Source organism: Tauraco erythrolophus, chromosome 5, assembly GCF_009769465.1.
Source record: "Tauraco erythrolophus isolate bTauEry1 chromosome 5, bTauEry1.pri, whole genome shotgun sequence".
Classification (NCBI taxonomy): Eukaryota; Metazoa; Chordata; class Aves; order Musophagiformes; family Musophagidae; genus Tauraco; species Tauraco erythrolophus.
In genome coordinates, this window is record NC_141469.1 from 25,038,304 (window position 1) to 25,061,689 (window position 23,386).

The following is a 23,386-nucleotide window of genomic DNA, read 5'->3' on the forward strand; positions in this document are numbered from 1 at the left end:
TTTGGGGTTTCAAGGACATATTTTGCAAAAGCTCATCTTTCTTCACATATAAGGATTCACAAGTAAACTGCTTCCTCCTTTAGGCAGCCAAAAGATAGGAGCCTGAAGGTAGGTTTGTGTGAATAATCCTTTTATTTTCAAGCTATAGAGCCAGTCAACATCACAGCAATAGGTGCGTTTCTTGGAGGGCTGGAGAAGGCAGCTCTAGCTCTGCTCCTCGTTACCATGAAAGTAGGTTCTGATGTGCCCTTTGTTGTAGAAGTGAGGGCATCGGTTAAGGTTATAAATCCTCAACGTGTCTTTTTTTAATTCAAGATCTGTATAATTTAAGGAGGGCTAAAAACACAGAGAGGGGAAGGGTCATGGACCTTACCTGGCTCACATAACACTGTGAGAATTTGTAAGAAAGTTGATGCAGTGTTTTGAAGATGCAAAACTCCATGCAAGTGTTAAGCAGTAGCAGAACATCCCGGAAGGTTGTGACTTCAAAATTTAGTCTTGTGTGAATGTTTACTAAAGATTTATTTTGCGAAGGCAAAGTTGAAGCAAGGTCATACTTAAATAGATGATCCACAGGAGTCTTGCTAAGGCTATGTTATATTACCAAAGATGAGGTATTGGTTGCTCCCAAGGGAAAGCACAGTATGATTGGTGAGATTGCCTCATTCTGTTGCATGAAAATGCTTCTTGACAAACTGTTGGCCTTTTTTTAAAGGGAGCCAGCCATAAGTCAGTCTGAATGTCTTTGAACCTAAGGCCACCTGCAGCATCAGCCCTTGCTCATTAGAAAACCAACACCTTTTCCTTCTTGCTTAATAGGTGATGTTTTCACCTGCGGTGACTCCAGTGCTCTTGATTGTGGAAATCTGGAAGCTGCCTTTCTGAAAGCAGTCTATCAAATGCTAATACAGATTTATTTCTGTCCTGGCAGTACATGCTTATTTCTTGTATTCATTTAATGAGGGTGCAGCACACTGTGTGTACATCAGTACTTCTTTACTGGGTTCCTCTAGCAGCTTGTACAAATGCATTAGACAAGAGTCTCGTGTAATACTGGGTTATAAAGCAGAGATAGTAATGCTCCAGTTTTTCAAGTCCTCTGCTCCTTCAGCTTCCACTGAATTTGTAGTCATTCCTTAAAGCAACAGAAGTAAGCATACTCTGAATTTTACCAGCTTGGACTCAAAGAAACAAAAGCCCCTGGCATGCTGTCCAATACTGCATCTGCTTTTTGTCTGCTCCCATTTGACAGACTAACTGGTGTGTTTACTTTAGGAAAGGAGTTTAAGAAAAATGTCTAAATATCTGATCTAAAGAGTTAGAGGCAATGAACTATTACTTAAATTGCACTTAATCTTGATTTTTGACTTATTTGAATGCACGTGTCTTTGTCTCCCTCAAAACACATTTCTTCTGGATGTTTTTCACTGTGACATTGAGGTTTTTATGGTGCTCTGAAGTGCTTCAGAGGAAATGGAGAGTGTTTTAATACTGCTGATTTACTCTTTCAGGTCTGCAGTAATTTCCTTACTGCCTAATTATAAGGCTCAGTTTAATTTACTCTACACATAATGTTTACTGATGCACATATGGTGCCATATCTCAGGAAACTATACCCGTATCAGGTAGTTTTGTGTAAGGCTACAGTGTGTAACACTTTCATCAAATGAAGGAAACTTCGATCTGCAACATAATACCCGTGATGGATTATTTTTGTCTGGCAAAATCCAAAGAGTGTAGTAGCTATAGCTGCTTTTGCTTTTTGAAACAGGAACTTGATTTTTTTTTTTTTTTTTAACTGGAAGTTGCGAGCATAGAGAGTTGGCCTTTCAAAGTGGCTTGTGAGGAATTATGAGGAAAAACTCAGTGACAGCTATATTGCATTAGAGTAGATTACTGCACATGGTTTGTCTATTATTCCTCAAATAATGAGTCTTCATAAAAGCTCACATATTTCAGCAAATCTTTGTACTCACTCCAGGAACTTTAGAAGATGCACAGCTCTGTAATCACTGCAGAGAAACAAGTATGGACTTTTTAAAACTCTTTTTAATGAGATACACTGTAAATGTGAGAGAAGCTCAACAGAAGTGTTTAATGTTGCTACTCAACAAGAACAACAAAAAAAACCCCACCAGAAAACAAACCAAGACAAAAAAAAATCTATTCCAAGAAATTTCTGTTGATGATAGTTTTATATAAAGAAGCTTTCACTGTTCTGTAGTGTCAGAAAATGACCTGCAGTCACATCAGGTAAAGAAGCTTACAGAAGCTTGGATTCATAAAGACGGCTACAAATTTTGATGTTCATTATCAATAATGCAGTAACATGAGGTAGGGAGCACTATAAATGCAGAGGAAAACATAATCCTTTTCCAAAGACTTATATAATTCTGTCCTCCTAATGCATTTATGAGCAATAGTAAAGTACGTAGAATTTAATTTCCAAATGTAATTTCAACATTGCATTTGTTTCTTAATTGACATTAATTTTGTTCAGTAACGCTGTTTCTAAAGTATTATAAAATGTCTTTAATGTTACTTGCTATTAAGCAACCAGAAATATAAAGTTTTGGCTTCAGGTTTTGCTTTGTAGAAATTACTCCGAAGAGGAAGAAAACAAAATAAAACCAAAACAAAACCAACAAAATGCCTCTCCCCACCCCCCCAAAAAACCCAAACCAGACCAAAACACAAAAAAATCCAAAACAAACAAAACCCAAACCGAAACCAAACAGACTGTGATCTCACTGCAGTAAGGGCTTTTTTGAAAGGTATTTATAATAATTGATAGTATCAAATACCAATCATCTCTGTCCATGGGGCAGGATCAGTTTGTGACTTTGACTCTTGGGAAGGATGATGAGAAATCCACTTTTACGGAATGCAATCAATTTTCAATCTTGTTTTAGCTGTTGTCTGGAACTCAGATAGATGGATCTACCAAAGGCAGCTGTCATCAGCTTTTACTGGGCCTAAATCTCTAGGTCTTAGAGAAGCTGATGATAATATTTAGTATGCCAGCCTGTTCATGTAGCTGGGGCGGGTGAGAATGCAAGTATGATACATGTAGCACTTCTCTATTAACCCTTTAAAGCTTATTGGGTCTAACTCCTCTTAAGTGAAGCTACCATGTACACTTACCACAGTGAGGATAACTTTGTGAAGGGTTTTCATAGACAACATCCTTCCTATTTGTGACCAAAGAGCTATTTAACTTCCCCCAAACAGTTTTGTCTCCATTTTTTTTTTTATTTACTGTATTTATAAAAAAATGTAAAGCTTCAAAGCCACTCTACGTGATTTAAATATAATTTCAATAGAGCCTGAGACAGTAACCACACATAAACAATGTGTTGTGGTTCTTGGTTTAATTCATGGATGTTTAATCCATGATTTTTATTCTTCTTCATTACCATCCTCTTTGTCACAACTCTTTTGCGTCAGACCCTCTAACTTGCAGTCTTGGGTGACACTTTTGACACTTTACAGTTCTCAGTTTTCCCAAGGATATTTTTCAAGTCCTATACCTTTTCTTCCCTGCTGAGGCAACCTCCTACAGTCTTTCCTTTCTTTGTTCCTCCATGTAATGTCCTGTTCTGCAACTTCATCCTTCTATGTTCTCCTTGTCACCACTCTACCCTCCCAGGTCATACGGAATGTGAAAGTTAATAATTATCTTTCACTTCTGGATTATTTTGACTTCACTGGTGCTTTCCACTGACTGTTTAGTCCCTGCCTCTATTTCTGTCCTCCTGTTTTTCCAACATTTTTTGATGGTAATCTCTGTACTGTCCTCTACCTTTTTAATGCTCTATATTGTTCTTTATTCTTAGAAAAAATGAATATTTGGTACTGACCCAGCACTCCCACCAACATTGAGATTTTATTGTTCTGTCCAAACACGAAACAAGACAGAGTTTTTGCCCTGAAAACACTGATATGTTTGGGGGTTATGCGGATATCTGTCCCCCAAGCTTTTAAGTTTTCCTCTGCTTTTATGTAACTGCACTAATGTTGTTAGCAAGCCCGAGGATTGTTCTTAATGAAAAATGGATTTATTTGAAAAAACAGTATAAAATTTCTAAGACATAAAAATGATAAACTGTTCCGCCCCCACACATACACCCTCAAAAAAAGTTAAATTAGTGGGGATTAAGTACCTTAGCAGTTGGTAACTAGGTTCTTTGTAGTGACTTATGACTAGGAGGAACGGTTTTGTGTGTGTGTCTTATTCTCTTTCAAATTTCTAGTCAAAACTTGTCACTTCAAGTTACTTTCCATTAGTAAATTTGTCCCTGATCTTTTCCTGACTAGGGAAGTTTCTCTTTAGAAAGAAGAAAGCTCACCCACAGGAAAATATATGAAGAAGTATGATCAGTCTTTGTAACATCGTTTCTTCCTGAGTTTTTCTCTTAGGCTCAAAACTTAAATATTTTAAATTTTTAAGTTTTATTTCCATTTTAAATGGAATATTTAAAAACTTAAATATTCCAGAAATCTGTAGTTTGAGTGTCCAAGTGTGATACATAGAGTCATAGAATGGTTTGGATTGGAAGGGACCTCAAAGATCATCTAGTTCCAACCCCCCTGCCATGGGCAGGGACACCCTCCACTACACCAGATGTTAATCTTTTTTTGCATAACCTCTTATGCTGAAGACATGATTGATGGCCTCACCGTCCACATTTTCCAGTCTACCCTTTTTAGTCACATCTTCAGGGGTTGTAGTGTACAGAATTGATTGAGATTTTCTCTTTAGCACTATACTGCAGTAGCTTCTAATAGACACTGCCTTATACTCCAGATCTCAATTTCACAATACATTGGAGGAGACACGTTTTAACTGCTGCAGAGAAGGCTTTATTTTCATCTCTTTCAGTTAAATTAATACCTGTTTGGGAGTTCTCTGCAGCTGCAAACTGGAGTTGGGTCCAGCTTGTAATGCACATTAAATAGAGAATGGTGAATAAGGTACTCCTTGGTAAACTTTTGTTACAGATAGCTTTATACTGCCAGTCTTTATAAAGTTTAACAATCTGTTAGAGTCATTAATCTCCTGCTGTGACTTTACCTTCCAGTGTCAGGATTAGACATTTAATTCTCTACTAGGCTGTAAGTAGCACTGAGGCATTTTGGTTCTAAAATTGTTATATAGCCATGGAAAACATCATTTCAGCGGGCAGTTTAACCTCTTTGAGCTCAATTATAGCTGTGAACCGGCAATGATAAAACAGCCCTAAATAGTGCTTAGAACAGTAGAACATGATGCTATCAAAACCAGCAACTGACTCTGCACCGTAAACTGACTAAATTGACTGAACTGGAAAGACATAAAATCTGCCTTGTGATACACCATTCATACTTTAAAAACATTTGCAGGTCTTGATGTTTTCCTTTTGTATCTTTGTGCTGGTCTAGCAAACTTGTTATTCTTTTAGCTACATGTTAATTAATAATTTTTTCTCCCTGACGAAATGAATTAAGACAGACCTTTATATAATTTGCTTTCTTCTCCAACAAATGGAGTTTCATGTAGTGGACACTTCCCACACTTTGAAATCCCCTCCAACTGAAAAATTCAGTGAAGAATAAAACCCCTAAAGCATTGTCTTATGAGTAATAGTTTGTGTCATAATATTTACATCAGAATGCAGGGTCAATTAAGGCATCGCAAAGACGTTTGTTAATGTACGTATGAGCACAAGATCTCATTCTGTTTTAAAATAAAACTTGACATGGTTTTGCTGCCTGTTTTATGACCGTTTAAATTCAAGTCACAGACTGCTCTCGTTCCCTTCTGAACTGAGATTAGCTGTATGAAACAGTGAAATCTCTGGATGCATAAGCCATCGCGTTGGCTGGATTTTGTTGCAGTATGCAGAGGAACGTACAAGATTTATTTTTTCGGTAGTTGTTTTACCGTGATGAATAGCCCTAATTGGATCAAATAGACTGGTAATGCTGAGCTAATACTTTTAAATGTCTTGTCTTGTGCAATTAATATTACCTTGTCATGTATCCATTTCAGCTATTGGATGAATGTCTTCTGTTCATACTCCCGTCACATTTAACAAATGATTTTGTCAAGTCGTTCTTTATAGCCTGTGGTGATGGATAGCAAAATTTGTGGTCTCCTGCGTATATAAAAAACGTTAACTATACCTTTCAACTTCAATGCAAGGGCGTCCTAAAACTCAGATAACCAATCTCTGAAGAAATTATAATGTGTGTTTACATGAGGGGTCAGAAATATGCTACTGACATCTATGATTAACACAGCATAGGAAAATAGAATTTGTTAATTTTATATTTATCAAACCCGTGACAGCCAGAATTCAGAGTATTTTTCAGCTGCTGCAACTCTGAACTGCAGAAGGGAACAAACAGTTACCATTAGAAACAATATAGCCATTTTATTCATTAATTTTTATTCAACTATAACTCTGCTGTGTATTGGATAAACTACAAATTGCTGGTTAGCTGATGCTCTTACTGTCCTGTTTATGGATTTCTAGTATGTGGTTGTAGACTGAAGGTATTTAATACCACTGAAAATAAGCTGCGTAGTTGAACATCCTGAGACTTTTCTTACAGTTCCATGGGGCATATTGTTATAATCGAATCTATAATACCACATTAACCTTGATTAAAAATTGAATTGCTTGTTCATTGAACACAACGCTCTGAAACAGATACCTCCTTATGGAACGACATAAACAGAACAATGTCAGTGTTCATTTAACATTTAAAGTAGTTTCTCAGTGCGGTAGATGATAGGTTTTATTGATAAAGGCATTGAACTAGAGTAAGTGAATTTTTTAAAGGATTTTCTCTGAGAATGAGATGGAAACCATATGGTATCTTTACAACCTTTGTGTATTCCTTTGTAAATGCCACTATTTGCCATATTTCGGTCCAGTGAACTTCAAAAAGTCTAACAGTAGGTACTGGACTGAGGCATCTAACTTGGAAGCAGAGCTTCTCAGGCAGTGTTGGGAGATGGGCAGCTGCAGAGGGTCATTAAGCAAACATGAGACAAACCCTCTCTGGCAGTATCTCTCCCTTAATGCTGGCTATAGATGAAACCCTTCGTTTGGCAGAGAAAGATTGATACACGCAGTGACTGGAAGCCTATCAGCCATATAATGCAGAGTGCTGTGCTATGCTGGTGCACTGTCCTCTGACACTTAACATCTTAGCATATTTTTTTCTTTTTTTTTGCAATGCTTTGATATATTTGGAGCAATATTAGTGTTTATCTTTGTATCGAGATCGTACCTATGAAAACTATTCGTGGATCAGGCTTTCATTGTATAAGATGCTGTGCAAACAGACCCAAAGGATGAAGGCTTTCAATATAAGAATAGAGTCAGCAAGTGGATATCAGCAGATTGATGAGAGGAGAAAAAAAAAAAAAAAAGGAAGAGTACAACATGATAGGTAGCAGCAACCCCACACCAGCTTCCTAACTGTTGGCAGATTTCTTTGATATATTCTTCTTTTTTTGTTGTTTTCCCCTTCCCTTTGTATGTATTAGTGTTAGCTATCCTGAGTGCCTTTAATCATCCTGGAAGTGGAAAAATACTTTCCAGGTAGAATCTGAGTGGAATTAATGCTTAAGGGGAATTCAGAATTGGTGTTCTTATACATTGGCAGCTTTAGTTGTAACAGAAATAAAAGGAATACCTCATGCAAACACATATACGCTATTTTGCTTTGCTTGTTTTCACTGCACCACTCAGGGATTGAATGGAAATATTCAAAGTTAGCTTTCTCCTTATTCAAATAGAGATGACAATTGCTGCTGTCAAACAGCAAACGCATCTTGGATCATGTATTTACAGTGCCTAACAATATACCAGTTTTCAGTATGATTGAGTGTTTTGATGACACCTTGTCTAGCCAGAGCTTTCTTGTCTGGGCTACAAAATAGAGAAAATTATCTTCCCTGATGTTTCTTCTAACTAAAAATGCGTGATTTAAGAAAACTAATGGCTAGTCAGACCTCCAGGCTGAATAGCTCCCAGCTTATGTTTGAGTCCACAGTTTTTCATTCTTAACTGAAAAGCTGGAGAAAACATGCTAAGAACGTTTCTGATCTATACACTATAGAGCAATTAAGCTTCCAGGAAGAATTACTTAAAATTTCAGTCATCTTTCTGGCTGTCTTTCAAATTTTAGTGAATTTTGACATTAATTAGTGGTTATTAGCAAGGTAGAGAAGAAGTTAGTGACATCGTTCTTACAGTAATATTGTTTCAAACGGATATTTTAATGAAATAACAGATGTTTAATCTTCAGTCATTTGTCAGGTTTGTGATTTTTTTTTTTTTCCTTTGGAATAAATTGTATGTTTTCTAATCCACCTGGAAAATGCTTAGACAGGTTTTCTGGTTGTACCTGTCGGAGGTATTTGAAAGGAAATACGAAGCATAAGGCCTGTGCTAAAAGAAATTATCATTTTTTGCATAGAATACAATCCAGTACAGGAATTAGAGAAGGCTTAGAAGTATTCCAGCTAATATTTTTAATGGTTTCTTGAAGTTAAGCTCCTTAATCCATATTTGGCTTTTAAGTGAGCTGAACTGTTTTTTAAAGTAGCGTGCAGCTTTCAATTCTCATCAGTTTGCAATGTATTATGTGGATAATCACCATCGTCCTATATAGATCCATTCAGTCCAGTAGGATTAGATGTGTGAATCAGCATGAATCTCAGGAGGGTTTTGCAGACCTGGGCCATTAAGTGTTTGATATTTGTATGCTCGCTGCAAATATATAACTTGGAAGAAGGAAAAAAAAACAAAAGCCCAAGCTCTCATACAGTGCTGTGAGATGTGACACATTAATGCTTAAATCAAAGTAGCCGATGAATACAGTGGGAATGTGTATTGATAATTCTCCTTTTATTTACTGGTCTGCTTTCTTTTGTCACAGCTACGGAAGGCAGTAATGGATCATATATCGGATTCGTTCCTAGAGACCAATGTCCCATTACTGGTTCTCATTGAGGCTGCAAAAAGCGGTAATGAGAAAGAAGTGAAGGAGTATGCTCAGGTCTTCCGTGAACACGCCAACAAGTTAGTTGAGGTAAGTGACCTTATTGACACAGCTAGATTTCCATCTTGCCTCTCTAGGAGAGGCAAGAAAAATTATATACTGGCTGAAATGTTAAGGGTATCATTTCAGCAATACAGGTTTCAGGAGTTTTGGCCAACTTTATTTATCCCAGTGATTGCAAAGCAAAATGTCTGGATGATTGGCAGAGAAGAGCATGTGCTGTACTTTAGTAGTTCATTAAAGAAATTGAGCGTGTTAAAAATGGTATTTCCAGTATTTTGTCAAAAGTCATGAGCAACAAGAAGTAAATTTCATTTCAGCTTTACTAACAGTGCAATAGATCTTAATTTCTATTCAGTAAAAAGACAAATAGGTGCTTCACAATACTGTGTCTGGTACTGGCCAAAGGCTGCTCCAGACTTAAGAGCTTGTCGTGCTGAACTAAAAAAGGGAAAAGGACATATAGAGAAGGCATAGCCTTAAGACCATCTTTGCTCTTGAAAGGTCTGTATTACAAATATATGTTTAGTATCTTCTCTTTCTGAAGAGGCCTACTGAGTAAAGTCAAATGATAATTTCAGGTCTTTAAGGACGATATTCAAATAGCTCTGTTCTACCATGAGGAGTATAAAACATAGTGATTGAAACCTGAATGCTCATTGAATGAACTTTTAATAAAGTAATGATGATGTTAATCTCAGTTTGTCCTCTAACAGATGAAGAACTATGAAAAAACGCTTGCATTTCTTGAAGGCAAATATAATTCAGTAATTTGTTTGATATTATTATGTGGCATTATTGACTTCTCTGTACTAGCATTATTTTGAAGAATACATAGCCCCTTTGCAACATCCTCTCTCTCTAGCCATGCCATGTGTTCTTTAGCAGAGGAAAATGCTAGTAGGGAACTACTGTTTTAAAAGGTATTGAACTATACCTTTGGAGGACTTCTGTTCTTGAAACAGACACCATCCTAATTCTCTAGTACCTGAGCTGAAGCAATGAGTAGGGGTTTCTTGGTTACTGCTGACTAAAGCTAGACAGTTCCCTGACAAAATAGGTAAGGCGGGGAGTATTTTTAGTGGGAGTAAGGTGCTGTTCTGGAGCATTTCACTCTTCCCATGTACAAAACAGGGAGTCAAGGTACCGCATTCAGGGCCTGGGAGTCAGGTGCTTGCTGTAGTACTTAACTTGTAGGCACTTAAAGGGAGGTCCTGGGGTTTAAAAGCTCTGACTGGATTCTGTACAATGCTGAATAAAGTAAGGTTTATTACTGATATCTGCAAGAGGACTACAGGACTGTTGGCAGCTTTCAGTCCTGACTCCTCTTTGCAATTATGCAAAGATTTGTTACTGTTGCCTGGTGACTGGAGCTGCCGCAATGAAAAAGGAACTAGCCAGTAAGTATATGAAGAAAGAAAAAGCAAATGAACAGAAAACCCCTCCACAATATTCACAGGTATAGTGTATTGACAGACAGAGTTGTAGCATTATACATAATATGCAATGAACATATGTGGTTGGTATTATAATAGTCCCCTCCTCCACAGATTTGCAACAAAATGTTGCAATTACAGGTCTAATAGCATTATTAAAAAGTTAAAAGTAACTAAGTAGATCTTTTTGAAAAGATGATAAGAGGTAGTGACATATAAGGAGCAAAAATATCTTTTAAAGACTATAGTTAACCCCTCCAAAAAATAAAGCCAAAACCCACTATCAAAATAACTCTTCAACTTGGGGGGAGGTGGGGGGGGAACAAACAAACAAACAAAACCCCAACAAAAACTAAGAGAGTGATTATAGTTATCTAGCTTTGGTTTTACAAGCCTAACATTATGTTAGACTTGTACTTTAGTCCAAGCTAGAGTTTCATCTTTAGGTACTAAAGGCACCAATAAATTCATCTTTTGGTACTGTTAGGCACCAATAAAACAATGATGCTAGTAGCAATAGATGTCTTGGCTCTAATATAGAATCATAGAATGCTTGGGTTGAAAGGGATCTTAAAGATCATCTACTTCAAACCTCCCTGCCATAGGTACATTATTTATGTGTTTTCCTCTCCCTGCCATGGGCAGGGATATCTTCTGCTACACCACACAGCTCAAAGCCTCAACCAGCCTGGCCTTGAACACTTCCAGGGATGGGGCAGCCACAACTTCTCTGGGCAACCTGTTCCAGTGCTTCATGACCCTCAGAGTGAAGAATTTCTTCCTTGGATCTCATCAAAATCTCTCCTCTTTCCGTTTAAAGCCATTGCCCTTTGTCCTATCACTACATGCCCTTGTCAAAAGTCCCTCTCCAGCTTTCCTGTAGGCCCCCTTGAAGTACTGGAAGGCTGCTAGAGGGTCTCCCTCGAGCCTTCTCTTCTCCAGGCTGAACAGCGCCAACTCTCTCAGCCTGTCTTCATAAGAGACATGCTCCAGCCTTTGAATCATCTTCGTGGCCTCCTCAAGTCTAACAGATCCATGTCCTTCTTGTGTTGGGATCCACAGAGCTGAACACAGTACTGCAGGTGGGGTCTTGGAAGAGTAGAGTAGAGGGGCAAAGTCCCCTCCTTCATCCTGCTGGCCACACTTCTTTGGATGCAGCCTGAGATATGGTGCACTTTCTGGGCTGCCAGCGCACATTGCCGGCTCATGTTGAGCTTTTCATCAACCATCACCCCCAAGTCCTCCTCCTCAGGGCTACTCTTAATTGCTTCTCCACTCAGCCTGTACTTGTGCTTGGGATTGCCCTGACCTGTGTGCAGGACTGACTAAAATATCTAATATTTTATACCATTTAGGTTATCCAGACTGTTACAAGCAGATCCTTGATTGTTCTTGTATGTCTCTGACATCTGGTACTAGCCTTTGGGTCCATACTTAGCCTTTTCCAAGGATGGGTCTTTTAAATGGATCTTCATCTTTTATTTGTAAGGATTCTTACTGATTTGCTTAATAAAATAACTTGAAGAAATTAATTTCTAGTGCAAGCAGAATTTTGAAACTGAAGTTTCAGGTTCATCAGACTGCACAAGAAAATATATATTTGGGATAGATTTACATCCCTTGTACACTAGATTTTGCACTTAAAATAGTTACATAATTTTTACTTAACGATGCACAATGGTATTTTAGCAGATGGGCTTCTGTGGTTTTGTGGGTCAAGTATTTTGCAAATAGTAAAACGTGGTTTTAAAATGAGACATAATCAAGTGACTGGGGAATGCAAGATCCTTTCTCAGGCACAGGGCCAGAATTGCTTGGTAATATATGCAAGCACAGTTCCACTGAAGTATGTGGAGTTGCACTTGCTTATGTTAGAGGAATTTGGCACTGCAAATCCAATACTGTGAAAGCTCTGTAATATTAATCATTATTTTTAAAATCAGAACCTGAATTTCTTGGATGTCTTACCAAGCTCAATAGAAAGTCTATCAAAAGGTCAGGAAAAATAACCTATGTTTTAATACGTCTCTATATAAAAGCTACATTTTATCATTCTGAGAAAAGAAAATGCATTTCTTGATATTTGGTGAATACAAATGGCAAAATTTTCTTTGCGTAGTCAATATATTTTCAAAAATACATGCTGTAAGAATGAGGCCTATGGAAGTTAACTTTCTTTTATAGTCCACATTGCAGAATACTTAAACCTCTTAAGAGCTGCTTTCATTATTTGTGTGTCTTCTCTTCTCTGCCTCTTATAACTTTTTATCTTTTGCTTTTCCCTTGACTTGCTGTGACATGTCTCTTTTGAGAATAATAACCACAAAGACGAATTCTTATTTTTCTAGACATTCACTGACAGCCAGTTTTGTCTATGGGTTATGTTGGACACCCAGAGTAAAGATGTCATCTCGTGAAACTTGAGGCACTTTATCTGCAATACCTATGTTAAAAGCCTTTTTGTCTCACTCCCTCCAGAGTCCAAGAAGGCAGAGCACCTCAAGAATAAGACTCAGCTTAACTATCATGTGAATCATCCAGAATGACTCAAATTGTCATACAGATACTTGGGGTAAAAAAATAACAATGAAATAAACCAGAATTTAGATGATATCACTACAGACTTGGATGGCTAAATCCTTTTCTTCAAATCATATTTCAGCAGTCATCTCTAAACTTTTCTGCCTTCTAAAACTGAAGTTAGAGAAGTCATGTTGCCTTCCTAGGTCATGATCTTTACCTCATGAATTCCTCTAATGTCGTTATAAAAATTATCTCTAATGACTGAAAATCAGTAAATGCTTGAGTTGTATTGCCAGCTTCAAACGTGACCTTGAGAAGTCATTTAACTGCTGTACGCAGGCACCTTCATCTATCAAAGCACTATATGGTGGCTAATTAATAATTTTTTGTTATTCTGTTCGGTAAAGCTTCCTTGGTTTTACCGTTAGTACTCTGGATGGTTTCTTACAAAATTAAATGTGATAGTTTGATGAGAGGGGTGTTCTGGTGGCAGGGGAGGGGATTTGCTCCCTGTGCCACCAGATCTGAGTCCCATCCCCCTCGGGGGGTTGAGCCAAATCGGCGCCTCTGCGAATTGCCCTATTTAAGTTGGGACAAAGGGACGGGAAAGGGGCTTTTTGCCCAGGAACAGGAGAGGGGCGGAGGGCGCTGCCCTCGCTCCCGGCTCCCGGCCGGGCGGCCGCTCGGGCCCGGGCCGGCGCCATGTGCTCAAGATGGCGCCGGGGGAGCCGCATGGGGGACTCAGGAAGCGCCCCACTCCCGGGGTGCCCGACGGGCCGAGCTCCCTCAGAGAGGATTAAGAGCTAAGAGAAAACAACCACAACGACCTGGTCAGTCAGGATGGAGCAGGAGGAGGTGTGCTGGAGCTGAGGTTTCCCTTGCAATCGGTGTGAAGATGGCAGGCGGCCCCCCTGCAGCCAGGGTGTACTCGGCGGAGCAGAGACCCACTCGTGGCCCGTGGAGAAACCCACGTCGGGGAAGAGATGCCTGAGCCCAGGAGAGGTCGTGGAGCAGGGGATGCACGACGAAGTACTGTTAATAATGGGCATGGGATGCACGATGAGGTCGTGGAGGCATCTGGAGTCCGTGGGACGACCCACGCCGACGCCAGTGGCAGCAGCTCCCTAAGGGGCCGAGACTGGTAAAGCCCAAACTGGTGCAATCCATGGAGAAGGATTGCAATCCTGCGGGCAGGACTTATGCTGCAAAAGTTTGGGGATTTTTTTCCTCGTGAGTAGGGGATCCACTGAAGCAAGGGAAAAATGGTGTAAAGACTCCTCCTCCTTTAGGAAAGGAGCGGCAGTAACATCATGGATGAACTGACCTGCACTCCCCCATTCCCTGTCCCCCTGTGCCGCCGGGGGGGAGGTAGAGCCAGGAACGAAAGGAAATAGGGAGTGGGGAGGTTGTTGTGTTTAAGATCTGGCCTTGTTTTCTCTTTCTCCTCTCAAGTAACCGATTTCATTCACTTTTGTCTCTTGTTAAAGTAACTGTTAATAAATTGTTTTGTTTTAAGAAGAAAGCCTGAGTCATGTTTTGCCCGGGACCATGGTTGGTGGGTGCTCCCTCTCGGTTCTTGTCTCGACCCTCAGTCCAAAAACCACGACATTAAATTATTAAATCCAACCAGATTCCTGGGAGATTAAATTCAGCATCCAGTAAACCCTTAAGAGCCGTGATAGCAAGCTGTTTATTTGGTTTCAATAGGAAACATCAACATGTTTAAAGTTTAATTAAGAACTGTGAAAATACAGATTACAGGGCTTTCTAGTTAAATTAGTGGATTGGATCAGGCTTTCCATCCTCATAAGGATAGCAGAAAGTCCAAGAGAGTTCTACTCATGATTCAAGATTTGGGTTTTAAATCTTTTTAAATCTTAAAAATTCTTTTTATGGAAAGACTTCACTATTTGGTTATCAGTGAACATTTACAAGAGTTAAATTCAGTTGCATTATTCTTCCTTGCAACTTATTCCCAACAAAGTTGGGATCAAGGGGATTTTGTTCTTTAGCATGAACTGATGCAGCACTAAATTTGAAGCACCTAAATATAATCTTTTGAAAAGACAATGCCATACTAATTTTGCAGAAATTAATTTTTATGAAGAATTTTGTGGAGCCTATATGTATCTATCGGTTTCATCTCATACAAACTTAAAGATTTCTGGAGACCCAAAATAGTCAAAGTTATCCTCTAAGAATGCTTGGCTAGTGGAAGAACTGTGCTAGGCAGTGGTTTATGCTGATTAAAATTTGATATAGTACAAGCAAATCAATAGTATCACAAGGTTGGATGGTAATTCGTAGCAGATGAAACTTAACAGCAGCATTTCTGTTTCTGTTTTATAGTCTCTTTGTCCATTAGACTTGCAGGATTCTTTATTAACTTTCTCCTGACTGTGTAATTGCCACTTTGAAGAGGATACTGGGATTGCTTTTGGGAGTTTAGGGGTTTGGATTTTCTCTTTTACAGTGTCAAGGGGAAAAAAAAATCAACAGACTCAACTTCTTTACAAGGCACAATGCAGGCTACCCTTTATTTTCCAAGAACTCTGTTGTTCCCTAATTCAGACTGATTGTATGTTTTCCCATCATAAATGTGGAAATAGGCTTGCACACTGAAAGCAAGAGGGGAAAAAAATCACTTCCAGTGTGCACAGTACACAAAACAAGTAATTGGGCCAGCTCAATGACCCCTGCTTGCTTGATTTAGTAATGAGGAGGGAGAGGAAAAATGTGAAAGAAAATGTTACTACAGTAGTCAACAGTGAATTTAATCTAGATTTATATCAGCAGTAAGATAACTAATATCCAACCCAGTATTTTTTCTTTCGAAAAATATCTGTTAGAAAAGCATAGGGAGTGTTGCATCCGTGAGAAAAACAAAGCTAGACTTTCTGTTAGGGAGTGAAGATCTCTGGAAATCTGCAATGCACTTGAGATTGATGGAGCTCTGACAGTTTACAGTGTGGCACTTTAGCTCACTTTCAGGAGATACTAGCGATCTTCATAAGGAATATATAACAATCTTTATTTGTACTTTTGTAAATATTGTATAAGTTCATGAACTATGTTGGATTTTCCTTTAAGATAGACAAAACCCGGAGTAACAAGCCTCAAAGGAAAAAAAATTGGCTGTTTTATTTCTGCAACTTTATTTCAAGGAACAAAGAGTGTTCCTACTGATACATTTCACAAATAATGTCCATACTTGAAATGTTCTATTATTTTTTATTTAAGTGTACATCACTGCATTATCACAGTATACAACTATCTGTTTGCTTCTAGTAATGAAGAAAAAGTGTCACTGTTCTTTCATAGCTTCTGTATCCAACTTCTGTCATGAAAAATGTATACATAGCTGGGTTTCCTCCTATAGACTGATAACCTCTTTTTTTTTTTTTGTATTTTTCTTTAGTTGACATTAAGCTAGTTAAGAAATAAGATTTAGAAGATAGTAATCCTTGGTTCTAATCAAGGAATGTTAAGAAAGTCATAGATTTTTTTAATTTAAGCCCTTCGAGTTGAAAGATTTTATTTGAAATTAAAGCTGTGGGCTACCTCTGTGTCCTAGTGTTTCATCTGCTCATTTTAGTTTTAATTTCCATCTCAGGCCTTTCTTCTCTGCATGGGCAACAGGTGTTCTTAGTTCCTAGTAAACAACACGAGTATATTGACAATCCTAAAACCACGAGTCCAATTATCCGCAATGAGAGTATGAAAAGCTTCAACTCTTTGTATTTTTTTCTTCCGAGTCCCTGCTGCAGCCGGATCTAGTTAGTCCATCTCTTACCTTGGAGGTGTATATGTCTTTAAGGCAAAGTGAACTCTTTCAGGAGTTGTCTTTCAGGAAAAAACTTTCTGATAATACTATGTCATTAGTGACTTCTTTCCACTGGCCTTTTCACTTATGTTAGCCAGTGGATGTTGGTAGTCCACTGGGATCTATGCCAGTTTCATTTTCTGGTTTCCAGATTAACGCTGAAATGAAATCAAATTGCCGTATAGAAAAGGTGAGGCACAGAAATAACTGCTGCTTTGTGACTTTTTGAGCCTCTTGTGTACCTGTCCCTGAAGAAGATACATTATTAAAGGAGTTAAATAATCAATGTCTACATTTTCAAGATTGCTTTCTTCCCAAAGCCATTTCTGCCTTCAGGCAATATGAATCCAGCTCTGGGGCTTACAAAGTCAACTGTAGGAGGAAACAGTTGCAGAACCTGCCTGTGATCTATGCGCTGCATCATTAACACAGAAACATGGGTGAAATTAAGCAATTTGGCAATGAAGAACTTGGCTACAGCAGATACTGAAGGCCCTGGATGCTGGTCCCTCAACACCTGCCCTTAGCAAGTTTCTGATGAAACCCAGGAATCCAGGATGGCTGAAAGGGGAGGAACTTCCTTATCTGTTGGCTTCTTTGGCAATATAGTCCTGTTTCCAAAATTTCTTCCTGCTAATAAAGACCCGGGTAAACAAGCACACCAGAATCTGGGAGACTCTTAGCATTATCTTGAGTAGTTATTTTCTGTGCATCTGTCTCTTTCCTTTATTCTTATATTGCCAAGCTTCTACATCTCATAGCAACACCAAAAGGGTTGAAAGATGTTTTTCTTTGTTCATGCATCTTTCTTTAATGTACATAATAAGCAAATGCTACGTGAAGTTCAGCAATCTACCACTCACTTTTTAAAAAATTTTTAATCTTGTGTTCTCCTGGGAAGAAGAAAAGAACCATCATTACTCACAGGTTGCTCAGAATCTCCATGTCAACTTGAATGCATCTCTAGCTTTGAGGCTGTAAACATAAAGCCAGTGCTGTGCTGGTTCTGTTATCCGATTGCCTATAGGTCATCATTCATTAGCAAATGACTGTATTATGTGTTTTTACTGCTTGGAGGGGGAAAAAAAAGCTGGAGGATTTTCTACAAATGAAAATGTACTTTAGACACTTCACTTTTTTTTTTCTGTAATTATTTAACATATATTTTCTTCGTATACTCTACTAATTATTTTCACAAGAAATATCTAGTTTTCTTCTTGCAGAAAAAAATTATTCCTAGTAATTTCCCAATATTTATCAAGGTAGCTGATTTTTTTTAAAGATAATTAACTTTTAACCATGCTGATTTATGGCCTCTGTGAAAGAGATGATGTTAAATTACTCCCTTTTTAATCACTGAGTAATTTTATAAAAATATTTTTCTAGTGAATAACACCTGCTTAGCTAGGGACTCACTTCTCCATCTGATCTCTGCTGTATGAATCATGTGTTATATTTTCTCAAAATAATAGGACTCCTACAAACTCTAGTATCCGTTTATGTCACCATAACAATCCAATCACATAGCAGTCTATGTGGTTTCAAACTCGTTAATAATACAATCAAGAGCTCTTGGTACCATTTTAGTTAATTGGTTACATAAATTATGTGTTTAGCTCCTCCTAAGCAGTTGTTTGAATTTGTTACCTTAGTATACTGAGATGCCATACAACATCTAGGCTGGAAATCATCGCTTTGAACCTGTTAGTGGAAGGAGCCCTCTGGAACCTAAATGTCCTTTTACTTTGAGCTTAAACACTTCTGACATAGACATGATTTTTATTTACAGATATGTCATCTCTTCTATCAGAGAAGAGATGAAAGTAAGTGGAAGCTCCTGAGACAGATACAAGCCTTCTTTAATTACTCCCTTATCAATGAGAGAAGTAAAACTAGTTGTTATCAGAGGCATTGCTCTCAAATTGTCAGGATGAATCCATGGCATCTGTGTGATGACACAGCGTAAAGTTCCCAGCTGCATGACTGCTCAGCTCACTTTGACTGCTCTAGCTACTCTTAGTAGCTAGAAATCAATACTGGCAGGTGTGTAGTTTACCTACCTTCAGTTTCTTTTAGGTTTGGGGGTTTTTAATATTTCTTTTTGCTAGGCAGCAAATATGAAAACCTCTTTGCTTAGTGGATGAAATTTATAGCTAACATTTTACACTGACCAACCTATTAATTATTTGGCAATATGGAAGAAAATGGTCTGTTACCTCAAAAAATGGATTGCGATTGGAAGTAGGAAGTTCGTCAAGTGGTATTAACCTTTGAGAGAGGTTAGTAAAAGAAAATGGTAACTGCCTGTGCCTCTGATAGTCTTATGACTTGGCTTGCTTTGTTCATGTGTCAGCAGGGCATCACTTATGAGACTACCCTTTCCTCTCCCATTGGCTGTTCTTTCTAGCAACTGGAACAAGGATTTGTTAGGGCATTCTGCAGCAAGATATGCAGCTGGAGCTAAAAGGGCCAAAGATTAACTTGAGCGAACCTCTCTTTGCACTAACAGGATATCCTTCAGTTTAGATATAACAGGTAGAAATACAACTAGTGCCACAGCTGACTTCTACTAGTGTCCTTGTCTTTCAACTCATTTTATATGTAGTAAGGACACTGGACAAGTTTTCAAGATGAACCCAGAGCAAGGGATGGGCACAGAGCAAGACTCTACTATTACTGTGTTGACTTCAAAACTTGTGTCTTTAGTATTCAGAAGGGCTTACATCCATTAATTTCTTCATTTCATGTGACTATCCTCAATGCGTTGTGTAATGCAGACATCTTTCCTACTTCCAGTTGCCAGCTGTGGGTATCCGAAGGGAATACGTGCTTTTGAAGACAGAGAATGAGACACAAGTCATGTTAGTTGTATTGAAAGGTGATATTTTCTAGGCAGCCTCACCTAGCTACCCCCATTCTTTATTTTTACTCTCATATCAGCTAAATTCTAACAAGCATAGTGGTTATGATGATGCACCCATCATAGGTATATGCTGCTGCTCCTACTACAGTGCCAAGACTGTAGCTGTTGGTTGTGCATGAATGTCAAAACAATCCTTATTTCCTCAATGTTCCTGGTCAGTGATGCTGACTGTGTTGGCTTTTAAAAGTTCCTATGGCAGAGCGGTACGCTGGGAACTTCGCAACAAACTGTGTTTGAGTGTTCATAGTGGCATTCACATCCTTTTCCCACAGTATATTTACAATTCCCTTGTGTCTTCATTATTTAGGAAGACCAGAACTACCCCATCTCAAGTTTTGATTAGAAAACTTTCACTGATACCAAGTCCATAATCAATTGCGCTGAATAACTTCAACAGTGAATTTCCCTCAGTACTGAAGTTTATTACTTTATCTGTAGTCTAAATATGGGGTTTTCATATATTTTAGCCCTTACAGTTTGTTCTGGATCTCATCTGCACCTTTGTTAAGAAGAACCTTTCTTATAATAAATCTGCTCTCTGCATAGATACTTGCAAATTTTGATCCGACAGCTCCCAAACTTTAGGCTGCTAAATGAGGTCCTTTGGTCTCTTCCTATAAGCTTTTTTTTTCCGAAAGGTTAATGACTTGTGTGACTCATCTCTATATTACCTGTTTTTTCAGCAATTTCATGAGTATGTCTATGTACAAACATAAAAAGTCCTACTTTTTCTTAGCATTTACTAGATGGAAGTAGTACCTGTAGGCATAGTGTTTTGTGGCTTTACTTGAATGAGAAAATCTTGTCATATCAATATGTTTTGTGTCTTTTCCTGGAATTCCAGGTGTTTTCAGTAATGAAATGCACCTTTTGCCATTTTGGAGAAGTTCAATAACTGTTGTTATTGTGTTTGCACACCTATAGTTTAAGCCTTGGATGGCCTGTGTGGCTTTAAAATATTTTTCTGTCAAAATAGATCCTCAGCAGAGTCAAATAAACCATGTCTTTGTTTCACCCAGGATAGGTGTTATTTGGGCAAAATTTACATCTCTTGCTGGAAGCTTTAGCTACAGAATTGCATGAGGGAAATGGTAACAGAGATCAGGGGGATGCAATGAACGGACACAGAGCAGGCTGTAAGAAATAAGAGTCGGGGGGGGCTGTTGGGGGAAGAGAAGGTTTTAAGGTGAATTTTCTGGGAAGTTTATATGTGCTTGTAGTGCTGCTGCTGAATGTCAAGTATGTATAGGACTACTTTTTTTTTTTTTTTCCAGGAGTTTACTCATTAATTTGTTTGGGTTTTTTTTTTTTTAACTTATTGACAACCTATGGATTCAACAAGAAAAATCAACATTTAATGTAGATATGGATCCAGAAATTAAGTATTCTCGGACATAATCTTACTAGGTAAAAACTTGAAGTCAGCAATGAAGGAAAAGAGACATTGGAGGACTTATAGTGCTGCAACCCCACTATGCCTCATTAGTTAAATATAATACTAAATTCATTCAGAAAATAACTAGATATTACTAATTAAAATACTATAATTTTAATAACAAGTTTCCTTAGACTTTGAAAATGGTTTTTATACTTTAATTTGTAGATAAATTTCCAAATAAAAAACAACCACCTCACTACTTTGTTACAATAACATAGTCAACATGTGGATCACGTTTCAGTAGAAAATCCTTTGTGATACTGATGATAAAAAAATGAAGACTGACTTCATGGCTTAGCATGAAAAATGATTGGTTTTAGTGGTTTATTTCCAAGTTCAGAGTTCTGTAAAATCAAATAAAATAATTAAATGGGTTTTTTTCAAAGTTCCAGAAAGTTTTCCCTATGGCTTCAGAGCAAACATGAGAAATTTCAGCCTGGAGACAACTTCTTAAGAAACCTATCAGTAGCCAAGAAAAGAATTTTAGCATGAAAATGTAATCTCAACATTAAGTTTAGTTTCACAGTACACAGGTAAAATTGTGTTTTGATGATTCTGAATTGGTTCCAAGACTTCAAAAGTTCAGGAAAAGCAGTTCTGTAAGCCTTAATCTCTTTACGATATGTTATGCTTGAAAGCACAAGGTAGAGAAGAGAGGAAAAGTCAAGATTTTATCAATCTCCATACTTCTTGCAGTCAAAAGGTTTGTGGAATAGAGGTCCTGCTTCTAAAAAATGAGTGACTTACAGGCTGGTGGTATCCCCTTAATGTCTGGGTCGTTATACCTAGGTAAGAAATTCAAGTCATTGCTTTATAATGACAACCTTTTATTATAGAGTCTAAAATGGTGGTGTTACATGTCTCCTTGTAGTGCATTATTCTGTGGTTGCATCCTTTGAGGTACCAATTTAACGACTAAAGTTTTTTCTTTTACTTGTAATTAAAGTATTTTTCTTTTACTTGTAGTTAACTTGATCATTACTAGATGATCTTTGAGGTCCCTTCCAACTCTAACCATTCTATGATTCTAAAATATGTACAATTCTTACTCATAGATATGCAGAGTGTGTAACAGATCAGCTGTTACCTTTCCAACCCAGAATAGGTACAATTCTATAGTTTAAAGGGATTTACAAATTTTACCATGCCGAAGGAAACAGTAAGAGCTGCTGTTTGTGGCATGACTGAAAAGTCCCATGGATGTGTTTTTGTTGCCAAAAAATGCTATTGCCATAATGTCAGAAGGCAGGCGTTTAGCAATGTATATTAACAAAAGAACAAGGAAATGAACACACCAAATTTTGTAGATAGGTGAGGGGAAAATGAGCAAAAAGCAATAATGATATGGTATTTTACTCAGAGTGTAACTTCCTCAGCGGGATAATTGTTCTTGCTGGGATGCCAATATAGCTGAGTTTATGTAGGAGAGGAAAAGAACTGAGGTTTTATGTTGTTCCTCTCGGATAATAACAATACCAGAGGACATCCCTTTTAACAAAAGAATGTTTGATAATTTTGTTGGTTTGAGTTACAAAAATTAAAGTGTACACCAGAAATGGTAGCAGTTGCTGCTACAGAGCGCCTTACTTAGAATATTGTATAATATTAAACCTGCAATCATACACAGTATTGGAACTAATCACTGAGTTACCTTGACATCCACTGATTTAAAGTCAAGCACTTCAGTAACAGAAGTAGGAAGCTGTAACATTTCACGTTCACAGTCTGTATAAGAGAAAGCAAGAGGAGATCAAATTCTGTACCTCGTGTCACGTACAAATATCTCAGTATTAATGTAATCTTCACCTATTTCATTGAATAATGGTAAATCTAGATAGCCTGACTAGATCACTAGCAACCTCCTACAAAAGATTCTACATCAGTGTGAAATATTAATTAAACTAATTTGTGACACACGATTTTCAAAAGCCTAACAGATAAAAGCATTAAGGCCATAAATCATTAATTTAATCTGATTATTTTCAGTCAGTCTTACTGAATATTTACTGTCTGCTCAATTAAAAACTGAGGTTAATGAATCTTTCAAATGTTCTATAATATTCTAGAATTCATTATTTCCACACACCTCCTGCCCCAGGTAAAAGTCTGTCTTTTTTCTCTTCTCCATCCCTTTTTGGATTAGAGAGGAACTTCTGAGTCACACCATATATTTTCATTTCTGA

The 23,386-nt window shown here is 37.8% G+C and overlaps 1 protein-coding gene across 5 annotated transcripts in view; it reads left to right on the forward strand.

Annotated features, from left to right (window-relative positions):
- The window catches only part of CTNNA2 (catenin alpha 2), a 492,413-nt gene that overhangs the window by 364,616 nt on the left and 104,411 nt on the right, over positions 1-23,386 (forward strand). For all 5 annotated transcript variants that reach the window (XM_086612567.1, XM_086612566.1, XM_086612568.1 and 2 more), the window contains one exon: positions 8,938-9,090. In XM_086612567.1, the coding sequence (XP_086468693.1) occupies positions 8,938-9,090 (153 nt within the window). The remainder of the gene's footprint in view (positions 1-8,937; positions 9,091-23,386) is intronic.